General features: G+C 43.8%; 1 protein-coding gene across 1 annotated transcript in view; it reads left to right on the top strand.

The window, feature by feature from the left end:
* PTPN4 (protein tyrosine phosphatase non-receptor type 4) overlaps positions 1–13,395 on the top strand; it is a 1,253,225-nt gene that overhangs the window by 611,567 nt on the left and 628,263 nt on the right. The window contains exons 17-18 of the mRNA XM_078682081.1: positions 8,691–8,774; positions 8,865–8,921. Of these exons, the coding sequence (XP_078538207.1) occupies positions 8,691–8,774; positions 8,865–8,921 (141 nt within the window). The remainder of the gene's footprint in view (positions 1–8,690; positions 8,775–8,864; positions 8,922–13,395) is intronic.

The raw sequence follows: 13,395 nt of genomic DNA, 5'->3' as shown, positions 1-13,395 counted from the left end.
AAATGAGAAACCGCTACAAAATCTATGCACAGCATAGTGAATCCAGAAAGATTCACACTGCAAAACGAATAGTTTTCTTACCTGTCGGTATAGTTTTGCAGCTTGAAGATCTTTCTGGATTCACTAGCGAACCCACCCACCTCCACCAGAAAGATGAGGCTGGAGAGAGAAAAGGTGGTTAAAAACAGAGACAAAAAAAAAACAAAAAAAAACAACTTTAAAGGTTAAAAGCGGTAAATCACTTAATGGAACATTGCCATTACTTCAGAAACAGAACAAACACAGAAAGTTTGACATCATAGGAACAGCATAGCTCTTCTCCCTGGAAAGGTCCCTCTCAAAGTGTGTCTGTAGAACATGCATCCCCTTAATATCAAAACACGAGTTTCCCGCAGCTGTGTTAGCATGTTTTGTCTAGGTACTAGGGACTGACCAGAACAGAATAACAAGGGGCATTTTTTATCGGCCTTGCACATGGTGTTCAGACTAAACTCCAGGAACAGGCAGAGAACGCAGAAAGAAGACTGTTCTCATGTGACAGGCACAAACAGAGTCTTGCAAAATAAAGTAATGTAGTAACGTGTGCAAAAGCAGCATCATGGCAGCAGAGCTTAGGCTAACTTAGCAATGTCGACAATGACCCTAATGGCCATATAACAGCAGGGTCTCCCCCTTATTTGCTGAATAAAAATGTTTACAGTGTGATTATGCTTAATGATGTTACTTTTAACTGCCTTGTATTGCTATTGTTGAAAACTAATACACATGTTCTTGGAAAAAAGATGAATTGCAGTCATATTGCCTTTTGGCGTGTCGGTGGAAAACATTTTATTGCAATTCTCTTTCTCTGGAACATCTACAGACATGGTCAATAAACCATCTCTAGAACATTATAACATAGCTGTGGTACACCCAATATTTGATAAATATTAAAGTGTCATACAGCAATGAATTCATCCTGCATTTATGATTTTCTACAACCTTTAATAGTGCCACTAGTTCTGGCTTGTGGCACAAAGAAGATATTTTAGGTATTCCTGCAGGTCTGTTGAAATTGTTGATTGCCTTTAACACAAATATTTGTGGCATGGCATTGGATCTGCTAAAGAATAGACTCTGTTATCACACCACAGGCTAAAGTGTACATCTATGATTTTTCTCAGATGTCCCTCCTCGTGAGAAAATTTTCACCAAACCAGGGCAGTAGAGTGATTCATACTTTACACTATGTGAATGACGTTATTATGAATAATATGACACTTTTTAGCTTCAAGTAGGGCACGCAGTCAATTTTTGAAAGTTCACATCTCTAAAATAATGTTGTAGTCTTATCTGTATTGTATATGAAACCGCACTGTTTAGTTGTACATTCCATAATCACAAAATGGAGAAAGGTAAGCATCATACCCGTCTTGCTATGATTCTTAGCAAGAACAATTCCACAAATCTCCGTATTCAGCTATAGACTGCATGATTCTATTGCATTCAGGGTGCATGCAAAAAAATAGTACAGTAAGGAAGAGGCATTTTTCGGATCTGTTCAAGAGACAAATGTACGTTTACCTCGTGTGTAGAAGATTGAGTTTTGATCTTACATTTTTGTTTTTAATAAAACCGTAGAATCTTTCTTTAAAGAAAAATAATGATGACTTAACAGAAGAGCTTTCCTGTACATCCACTCCACTTAAAAACTGTCTGATGAGTGTTTATCTCTACGCTTGTGGTGCAGTCGCCCACTGGGGTTTTTAAATTTGGAAGTCTGTTCGCAGCTTTTAAAGTGATGAAAAGGGTGGGGGCTCTAAAATGCGCTCGGTCAAACCGGAATAAGCAGGAATATTTTTACAAGTAGGACCTGTGCAATGAATGGCTTGTCATAAATCATGTAACCTAGAATTCTGTCCCTTACAAATTCAGTCTTACTCGACAATATATGAAATTAAAAGTAACAAAATATGTATTATGAGCAGTAAAACACTCTGCGAGCCCTGTAGCCTATTTTTACAGTAGAATGTGGCTATTTTGGCAAGAGGTTGTCAATAATATCCTGATCTTGTCTTCAGTTACACATGGAATAATTGTCAGAAGCGATAGTAAGTGGGAATCGGTAGCAGTCTATGACTTTAAAGCACTTCAAATCCTTACTAATGACAAATTGTGTACTATACAAATATCCGATGACAACAATAAGCAACAAACGATCCAATGTAAATTGTTAGATTCTTGAATCTGAAAGACAATTAGTTAAGCATTCCTCACCTTAGAATTACCCCGTGTCAGAATTTTTCTTCAGCAGTACCCCTGGGCGCCGGTAGGTGGCGTCAGTCGAATTAGCGTTCGTCGTTTGTGTTTTGGTCGCAGGAATGACATCGTTCGCTGTATTTTCTTAGACGCCACCCCTGCGCGCTGACGTTGGTTCTATCTTTTCCACGCCAGCCAGTGCAGCAACAGAGAGGGTGGTATCTCAAGTCACTTTTTGACTATTTTTGCAACTTTAGCCTGTCATTGCATAGCATTTATCTATAAACCTTTGCTAAATTGTAGACTTAAGTTACTATAATGTTTGCTAACCGTCACATTAAGGATAGACCATTACCAGATTCAACGTAATCATTACATTCTGATTCTAGCAAACTCTTGTGCTATTGCCGACATACATAATAAAGCGCAGCAGTGCTTACCCCAAGAGAGTCCGCATTAACGCAATTACAAAAAAGCACAAGGTCTTTGTGTTTTACCCTGAAATGTCACTATGTGTGGGTAATAATTTGGTTACTTCATTTCCTTTTCTTCTGTGTACATTAAAAGCATGTGAGAATGAAGGGAAAAGTTGCAAAACAAGCAGTTGAGCTGGTATTGGAAGAGAAGTTTGCCGTTGTTGGACTGAATTTCACTAATATGTGGAATACATGCCTGAGGAAGAGATGACAGCAGTACTTTTTCCTGCTCAGTATAGTGCTAGCTATTCAAGATGAAAATTGTTAAATATTAAATGTATTCCAAATTGTGGGTAATCAGTCTAACTATACCAGCAAAGTAATATATGCTGGCTTGGCAAGACAGGTTTGTGATGACAGGCTGCCTTAGAAAGTGATAACTTAAACTCCAAAGAGAAGCTTGTTTGTGCACCTTCCAAGTACAGAGATAAAACTATGCGGGTCAGTTGAGATGTAACTGCAGATATGTATTTATATCTGAAAGAGACTTCTAGCTGCAGTTTCCTTACCTTTAAATTTCCCAAGCATCAGGCTGGATCGAGAAACTTATGCCGAGCAATACCTCTTGCGTGCGACGTAGAGTGGCTCCATTCGGCTCCGCGTGACATCGGTGTCGGATATGTAGTTGCCGTGCCTATATAGGCGCTACCCAGACGTGCGGATGTCATTTCTTTTCTTTCCGCACCAGTTAAGCGCCGATCCGGTAGGAGCTACCCCTCTGCCGCTTTTTGACAGGGTTTTTTCTCAACTTTTGTTGAAATTTTTGAGATAGGACTTCATGTGCGAGGGATGTCTGGTAGAAAGACAGTTTTTAAACCATGCAGGACTTGTTCCCGCATGATGTCTGTCACCGATCCCCACCATGTATGTCTGTGGTGTCTTGAACGGGACCACAATTCTAAGTCCTGTTCGTACTGTCTGGCGATAGTCCCAAGGACCTTGAGTGAGCAAGCGGTGAAGTTGCCCGCTGCCCGGCAGTCGACACCACTAAGCGAGACTCAGTCTGGCATTGCGGTCGGTGAATACTGCATGCTTGTTGGGCCGTTTTCCCATTCTCTTTGGAAGACGGTTGCACAAGTTCTTCCACAAGTCCCGGAGGAGGCCCGAGCTGTGCTTTCCCAAGCTGTCAAGGACGGGAGAGATGCAGCAAAATTCACCATAGGGTGTGGTTTGGATATTACCTATTCGCTGGGCAGGTTGATTTCAACGACAGTGGCCTTGAGGCACCATGCGTGGCTTCGTACAAGTGGCTTCTCTGGAGATGTCCAAGCCAATTTTATGGACATGCCCTTTGATTGAACCTGCCTTTTTAGGGAAAAGGCAGACTCTGCCCTGGCAGGTTCAAGCAACGGCCAGATCCTTGGGCCTCTCTTCCACTCCTTGTGGCCAGTCTTCCTTTCTCCCCTTTCAAGGCAACGGAAGGGATTTCCAGCCACGTCAGCCCTATCCTAGCCACTGTCCCGCTCAAACTACAGAAGCTGTACGTGGACGCGGTACATTCCGTCCTCGGAATGGAGGCCAGAAGTCCTTTACCACACTGCCCAGCAGCAGAAGCCTCCAAGCACGCCTAGGCTGATTCTGCAGGACCACACTACTCGAGTGAGTGGGAGAATTTATCATCTCCCCCGCTGGAGATCTATAACAACAGACAAGTAGGTCTTGCAGATCGTCCATGAGGGCTGTTCTCTTCCTTTCCTTTCCTTTCTTTTCCTCCTCCTATTCCGCCAACTCAAGAACAGCTGGCGGAGGATCATTAAAGTTGCTCCAAGAGGAAGTTACAGCTCCCTAGGCCAAAGGAGCTATAGAAAGGTTCCCAGTTTCAGAAGTAGGCAGTGGATGTTAATCCTGCTACTTTCTGATTCCAAAGAAGGAGGGGCTGCGGCCCATTTTAGATCTTCAGACTGTCAATCTCTTCCTCAAAAAGGAGAAATTCAGAATGCTCATAGTGGCTCAGGTCTTTTCTGCCCTAGAGCACGGAAACTGGATGGTGGGACCTGCAGGATGTGTATTTTGACATTCCCATCCTGCCGGGCCACAGGCGTTACCTGCGGTTCAAGGTAGGCCACAAGCACTTTCAGTTTACAGTGATCCCCTTCGGTCTTACCAGTGCCCCACGGGTGTTCACCAAGGTGATGGCGCTGGTTACAGCACATCTACGCAGGTTAGGGGTGTCAGTCTTTCCCTACTTAGACGCCTGGCTGTTGATGACGTCCTCGCCCCAGACAGTCGTCTCCCAATTTTCAGACTCCGGCGGACCTCCTGCATTCGCTGGTCGTGTTGATAAACCTGCCGAAGTCACACCTGAGGCCTCAGATGCTCCCTGTCATCAAAGCTGTTCTGGACACCGTGCAGTTTCAGGCTTATCCTCCTGAGCTGCGAGTCCAGGTTATTCAGGTTATGATTCCAATTTTTCAGCCTCTCTCCTGGATTTCGGTGAGGTTGACTCTGAGGCTGTTGGGTCGCATGGCCTCCTGTATCCAGCTGGTAAGACATGCCAGGTGGCGATTGCGGCCTCTGCAGTGGGACTTGAAGTTCCAGTGGGCACAGCATTGGGGAAATCTCACCAATGTGGTTCAGATCTCGGAAGGAACTACAAAGCATCTGCAGTGGTGGTTAACAAACTGCGATTGGGTCAGCGGCAGACCTCTCTCCCTTCCCCAACCAGATTTCACATTTGTGGCGGATGCGTCACTTCTGGGATGGGGCGGCCATATGGGAGAGGTGGAGATCAGGGGCCACTGGTGTCCGGCGGAGACGGGACTCCACATAAACTTGTTGGAGCTCCAAGCGATTCGGTTGGCATTGAAAGCATTTCTTCCTCTGTCAAGGTAAAGCTGGTGCAGGCGTTCACGGACAACACCACCACTATGTGGTACTTCAACAAGCTGGGCGGTGTGGGGCCGTGGACCCTTTGTCGAGAGGCCATGCGTCTCTAGACATGGCTGGAACAGCAGGGCATAACCCTGGTGGTTCAACACCTGGCAGGTTCTCTGAACGCCAGGGCAGACGATCTTAACCGTCAATCCCTTCAGGATCACGAATGTCATCTCCAGTCAGAGGTGGCGCAAGGTCTCTTACAGCAGTGGGGAGAACCTTGGTTAGATTTTTTCGCCTCCGAAGAGAAGGTGCAATGTCAGCAGTACTGCGCGCTGGAGTTTCCAAGGCGGCTATCACTCTGCAACACGTTTCATCATGAGAGGAGCTCAGGCCTGTTGTATGCCTTTCAACCCACACCACTCCTGCCCAGGGTTCTGAAGAAGATCAGGAGCGACTGGGCCGAAGTCATCCTTATGGCACCGGATTGGGCAAGGAGAGTCTGGTATCCAGAGCTTCTTAGCATGAGTGTCGATCCTCCGATCAGGCTGCCCCTTCGGGAGGATCTTCTGACGTAGCAGCAGGGGAGGGTTCTTCACCCAAACTTGTCAACTATGGACCTCAATGTGTGGAGATTGAGCAGCAAGTGTTGATGGCTTTTGACCTTCCTCCCGAAGTTTGTAATGTTATTCAGGCGGCCCTCCTCTAGGAAGGTATACGCCTGCCGTTGGAAGAATTTTTTTTTAGACTGTTCAGAGAGGTCTATTGACCCTCTTTCTGCTCCTCTTTCTACTGTCCTTTTTATTCATTCTAACCCTTGCCCAGCAGGGCTCTGCTTTGGGAAATCTCAAGGGTTATCTTTCTGCTCTGTCTGCTTTTTTGTGGCTGTCAGACCAGCCTTCTCTCCTTAAATCTCCTATTGTAAATAGATGTCTAAAAGGGTTGACTCATTTATTTCCACCCTCGCCCTTAGTATGCCGCAATGGGACCTTAATTTGATCCTCACTTACCTGATGAGTGCTCCTTTCGAGCCTTTGCGCAATTTCCCCCGCCGGCTGTTGACCATCAAAACAGCCTTCTTAGTGGCGATTACATCGGCCCGGAGGGTGAGTGAATTGCAGGCTTCATCCAGCTCGCCTCCTTATCTTATGTCCTTTCTGAACAAAGTGGTGCTTCGCACCGGGGCATCAATTTTACCAAATGTTGTGACCCCATTTAATCTGGGCCAATCCATTACTTTGCCCTCCTTCTTTACTCCCCCACATCCCTCTAAGGAAGAGGCGCGTCTCCACCGACTGGACCCAAAAAGAGCGTTGTCGTTCTACCTTGACCGCACAAAAGAGTTTCAGGTGGATGACCATCTCTTTGTGGGGTATGTGGGAGCATAGAAGGGAAAGGAAGTGCAGAAAAGAACCATCTCTCACTGGGTTGTTCTCTGCATTAAAATCTGTTATGCCTTGGCGCAGAAACAGCCCCCTGAGGGATTAAGGGCCCATTCCACCAGGGGAAAGACTGCGACTACAGCCTTGGCCCAGGGTGTCCCTGTCTAAGACGAGGATGTAGCCTTACAGCTAGAGTGGTCGACCTCGAAGCTGGAGCACCTAGTTCGAGTCTCTGCAACGACGCTCAACATCCTGTGATTCGGGGTCGAGTCTCGGCAACAACGCTCAACATCTTGTGATTCGGGGCAAATCACCTAACAAAAATGGATGTGCCCTTCTGTAACTAAACTGGTGCTATGTAAAGTGCTCTGATACCCGATGGCTTTGGTCTAGTACGTGCTATATGAAACTAAAAAATAAAAAAAATACATCTGTCAGGCAGCGACATGGGCATCACTGCACACATTCGCAAAACATTATTACCTTGATGATCAAGTACGCAGGGATGGGCACTTTGCCCATTCAGTCCTGCAAGACTTCTGAGACTAAGTCATAAGTCCCCAACCCACCGCCGGGATAGTATGGCTCGGTTATCTGATTCAAAGGTAAGGAATCTGCAGCTAGAAGTCTCGATGATATAAAGTAGTTACTTACATCCGGTATCACATTGTCTGGTAGAGACTCTATCTAGCTGCCGATTACTTATAGCTCCACCCATGCCGCCCCGCTTTGCACACGTTTACGTCAGTCACTTTGTGGCTCTGCGCTTCTGGCATCTGCGTGCCTGGTTGGTGCCTATATAGGCACCGCAACGTCATAACCGACGCTACAGATGCCAACGACGTCACGCAGAGCCGGATGGAGCCACCCAACGTCGCCGCAAGGGTATTGCTCAGCAGAAGTTTCCGGATCCAGCCCGACGCCTGGGAAATTCAAAGGTAAGGAATCTGCAGCTAGATAGTCTCTACCAGATACTGCGTTACCGAACGTAAGTAACTTGTTCGTGAATTTAAAAACTTTAGAGCTATGCTGTGACTTTTGAATTCTCCAAAATAAACTTGATAAAGTAGTAGCATAAACCTATTCTACCCTAATCCAGGAACACGTCTTGGTACCATTGTTGCATGTATTCACAAATTCACCCTAGCTGGAGACCATAACCCTGAGGGAAACCGTTGCAGATGTGTTACAGAGCGAAACCTATTTGAAAAGTCATTTTAATATGCATTGTCCCTGTCATTATATCTGATCTAGTTGGTGTGTCGCATTAAGTACTGCTGTATAGCAGTGTATATTTCTAGTTCTCTTTATGGATAAAAACACACTATTGCTAAGTGAAAAAGGTAGGTTCGGTACATATTAAATAATTTAGGCAGTTTCAAATGGACTTATTTTCAAATTGCGCTACTTTTACTTTAATAAAAGAAACCTTTATAATTAAAAGATCTGCTCCTCTCTGCAATTTAACTTGTTACACCAATAGGGATGCTTTCAGTGCTTAATAAGCATGTGTGTTTGTGTACATCTGTATTCAGTTTTGTTAATGTATTTTCTGCAGTACAATCGATTTCAAATACTATTTGGTTTTAGGTTGACATATTCTGGTGCTGCCAAGTTAAGACTCTTTCATTTTCTCTGTGCCTAGTACATGGTGACTTTACGTTAATCCTTTTTTGAAACATCTGCATTGACAATTTCGTTTAACTCCAGTTGAAATTCATGAATATACTTATTTTTCTTTGCAAATACTGTGATTTTTAAATCTCTTTCTTTTCTATAGCCCAATGGAGTGATACCACAAGACAACTTAGTTTTGATTCGGATGAGACCGGATGAAAATGGAAGGTTCGGTTTCAATGTGAAGGTCAGGAACCTTCTTTGTAGAATCAGACGCATCATAAGATTGTTTTTGTTGAATCAGTAGTGTTTCACCATTAATCTTTTATTTTTGTAGGGTGGATATGATCAGAAAATGCCTGTAATAGTGTCCAGGGTGGCCCCGGGAACATCTGTAAGTCATTGAATACTACATTTGCTATATCGTCAGCAGTTTAGCTGTAATTGTTAAGCACTAACTGTTGGTTAAAGAAAGCCATTCCATGTTTCATTCAAGGAAAATGAGATTTTATCAGTTTCATAATGTTTCATTTTCTAGTGTATCATACTTGTATTTCGATTACACTATTGTTGCTCCTAAATGACTATATTGTGTATTATTAACATGTTATGGCACTGTGTGTGTTAATGTATGTCAGTGTTCACTGAGCATCTTTTTGGAAATAAGAACTCCTTTTTGGCATTAAAGCAGAATTTATTTTCCTCAAGACATGACTCTTCAATGTAAAATTAAACTGAAGTATTTAGGGTGGTGGGCAGACTGAATCATGCACTCAGCAATACTTTTGAGTTTGTTCCTTTTATCTTGGACATCAATGAGTAACATAGGTTTGTGCAAAGCAAGGGTGTCATCTGACATGTTTTTCAAGTTCTGTAGCTTTTCAGCCATTTTGTTTTCACAAAATGATTGCTTTTTCTGAAGTATATACAGTACAAATGCCTCAACAGTCCACGTCTTACAGGTATTGCACATTGTGCTGATAACCTAGATTGTTGTTCTGCACAATCATCTAACCATTGTGTGTTGTTAAAACTTTCCAACAAAATTATTAATTCAAAGGGTCCTTAATTTAAAGCAATCAAACTCCATGTTTACACGTTGTTGCCTTCAGGGTGACTTGTCTTCCTTTGTTGCGTTTCTAAATGACACGTGTACTTCCAAGCACAGTTTTCCCCTTTCCCTTGCACTATTCCATAAAGTTTCACCTCCCCTTCTACTCTTTGTTACATGTCTACCACATTTTGTTAACTTGGGTTCCCTTGAGAAATTCCATGCCTGCGCTAGCCATTTTTTTATCACTACCTGTGCCAAATCAAGGAATTTATTCCTAACCAGTTACATGACGGAAACCCACATGTGTTTAGCACGCATGACTTTACGACGCTGGCATTAGAATGAACGCGACATTACGACACGTTCCTTTAGTAGTCAAGTCGTTATGACGACTTGCCTTAGGGAGGCACTGGACTTTGGAATAGTTTAGTTCACTATTCCAACTCCAGTCTGCGGAACGTTAGGGAAGGTGTTGGACTTAAAATCCGACAACACTCCACCAATGCGCCCCCCCTAAAGCAAGTCATTGCAGCGACTTCTGTGCTAAACGAATGCGCCTTAACGACTCGTTCAATCTATTGCCAGGCATTGTAAAGGCCCAGTGTAATTCTGGCTTTGTAATAAAGGATGTTTCCCTACCCTACCTTTATGCCTAAGGTCGGGGAATTTGACCAAGTAAGCAAAATTTCTAAATTGATGTCCTGTCCATTGATTTCTCCAGAGCACCCGTTATTTTCTCCCAGTAATAATTTGGCTTTTTCAAACTCTATGGAAGAAATGCATTCCCCTGAGTCCACATCTAGTGCATTCGCATGTTACGGAGGGTACATTTTAGGCAGTTTTTTTGGGGGGTCAAATATGTTCTGAGCAAGAAATTACTGTGTTGCTCGAATGTGACTTTACCTTAAAAGAATAATCCAAGGCATTAGGCAAACCACGAGCAGTTGGTTTAATTAAACGTAGCAGCTGGAAGAGTAGGCAACAGAGTCGGGGTTGGAAGACTGTCTCAAAGCGCATCTGTTTTGGCTGTCATTTTATACATTACCCGAAGCATCATAAGCCATTTCTACATTCCTCTGGTGAATCAAATCTAGGCCTTGGCACAGAGACCTAACTTTGACCTCCTGATAAGAGGCGCAGGTGGGTCTTGACTTTGCGTGGACACAATGCGGGCCAGGGGGTACGTGTCCAGATGTCCTGTACGGGAAACGCTTGATCTCTGTGTAGTGTGCATGCTGTGTTCTGATTGGCTAGGTGGTCCTAACTTTGTGTGGCATCAGACTTTATGGTGTTTTGGGAATGCGCGCCCCTACGGCCACACATGTTTTATTGGGACCAATCTCCTCTGCCGATTTTGGTGTCACTGCCTATCCGCGGGTATCTATCTGGATTTTTCCTGTTTGTGCATTTGTCTACAGGCTACGTGCCACCCCCTTTGATCTGTCAATCAGTTGTTTCCGGCCTAGGTCGCGGGGCCTGCCTGGCCACATATTTCTGACTCTGGGTTGATGGGGAGGTCATATCGGGTGCATTCAACAACAGCAATGCAAGTTTGTTATTATATCATGACATACATTGATATCGTATTTACCATTATTAACAGCTGCTTTTTAAATCTGGCATTTATAGAAATGTATACTAGAACAACTTGGACAAGACCTCGAGCAGGTACAGGTCAGGGATATTACCCTGGCACCTGGTCATATGATGATAACAACAGGTTGTTGTTGTTGTTTAGAAACCCCTCACCCACCTACCTGGTAGGTGGCATGCTTCATCATCGGGGCCCAGCTGGATCACCGAGTGCAATCCAGCTCTGCTGCAACGCCTGTCTACAGCGGAGCGGGATTTCGTGTGAAAGTGAACGTGCTATGTGAGGTAAATTATGTGCTAAAAATGCCTATAGGAATTTCCCTTTTAAAAGTTTTAATTAAAGGGTCCTATGTCATGGGTAAAAACATAGGTAGGATATAATTGAGAGAAAAATGTCCCTCTATATCTCAATCAAGAAGTGTAGGTCTACTAGTTTCAGCCTTCTACGATAGTCATGAGGCTTTCATCAGGACCAATAGGTATATCAACGCGCACCCTAAGGCGCGTTGTGTATGTAGTGGATCAATATACTCACAGATCCTGTACGTAAATTATCTGAAAAGAAAACAGTATAATGCAAAGCACCCTAAAGCGCGTTGTGTATGTAGTGGATCAATATACTCACAGATCCTGTACGTAAAGTATCTGAAAATAAAACATTATAATGCGAAGCATATTTTATCATCATAATCAGAATCACTTATATTGTGCTTGTGGTGAGCGAATAATGCCCAGGTGGAAATACCTGCTTCTTTCATACATCATGCATGTCAGAATCAAGTGCGGCAGGTATGCGAGCGCTGAAAAAAACCTTGCGTGGCTACGATGTGCCAAGGTAGACTTTTATCGACTACTAGTACAATGCTCTTATGGTGCCTAGAAATATAACTATGGCACATCCTGTGTGGGTATACTTCTATATTAAAATAATATCAGAGAAATAGCGCGTGGTATGTGTGTTGGAATTCATTTGTCATGTGCAAAGACAAAACGGGGCAAATAACACGTAACAAAGAAGAACGTCGCTCACTTTATCTTTACGGGTATCTTGGTACAGGGATCGTGTCACACGTTGAAGTGCTAGGGGACCCTGTAGATAGGTAGGAAAATAGTTGCGATCAGGTGTTTAAGTTCGTAAGTTCGTAATGAAGGCGATAGACAGCCAAAAAAGTTGCAGTACGCCGGTAAATGGGTAGCTGTTACTCCTGTTTGTCTCCTCTAGCGGAACTTCCAAACCTAGTACATGGATCAGGACCCGGCAACTGAGCGGTCCCGGTAACTGTTTGTTTGCATTTTTCTGGACGACACATCTTTCCGTCGTGACTTGGCACAGATTGCATGGCATTGCACCAGAGACTGGATCATTTTGATAATACGGACAGCAAAGAGATTGTCGGATGCCCTATTAATAGACATCCAGGCTACGGAGAGTCATTACAAAACCGCCTTGACGTCATTTAAAAAGAAACTTGACGAAGTCAATAAAGAAATGACTGAATATAAAGATGACCTAACCTGGTCCAAAATCCAGCAGTTCCAGAAAGATCTTAAGAAATTCTCATTTGTAAAAACTTATTCATACTCTGACGCTGACTATAAAACTCCTAACAAAACAGGAAACTCAATATCCTCAGACGAAGGATCATCAATAAGCAGTGGCTCAAGCAGTGGAAGCCATGGGTCGTACAATAGTAATTACAAAAACAAACAAAAAGGACGAGGCCAAAATATGAACTGGCGACAAAATTGGCCCCATACAAACCCTGGGGGGCACGCTAACTTTTTCGGTCCTCACCCAAACCTGCTACCTCCTATGAACCCCCACATGATGAATGAATGGAACCCCGCTTTTACAGCACCACAAATGCAGTTCGGCAATCCAAACCAGAGGTTTCATTTTTTAGAACCGGGCCGAAGAGGACGGGGCAGAAGACGAGGAAGGAGGCAAGTACACTGGGAAGAGGACGAGAACCCAAGTGCCAACACACAGAGCAAACAACCCGGCCCGAGCACATCCAAACATTAGTGACCAACTTATCTGCCCACATAAAAAGGTTTGGGTTTTTCACCAACATCCAGACTGGATAAATTTAAACTTCACTGTGAGCTCTCTGAATTTTTCCGTAAACTGAGACTAAAAGCATTCTTTGAAAATCGGGAGCAGAGTACAACACAAACACTGGATAAGGGGGACACAAACCTTAAACTAAAATCAAAATTC

This window comes from Lissotriton helveticus, chromosome 3_1 (assembly GCF_964261635.1).
Source record: "Lissotriton helveticus chromosome 3_1, aLisHel1.1, whole genome shotgun sequence".
NCBI lineage: Eukaryota > Metazoa > Chordata > Amphibia > Caudata > Salamandridae > Lissotriton > Lissotriton helveticus.
The sequence above is the reverse complement of the archived record's forward strand: the minus strand, read 5'-3'. Positions and strand labels throughout refer to the sequence as shown.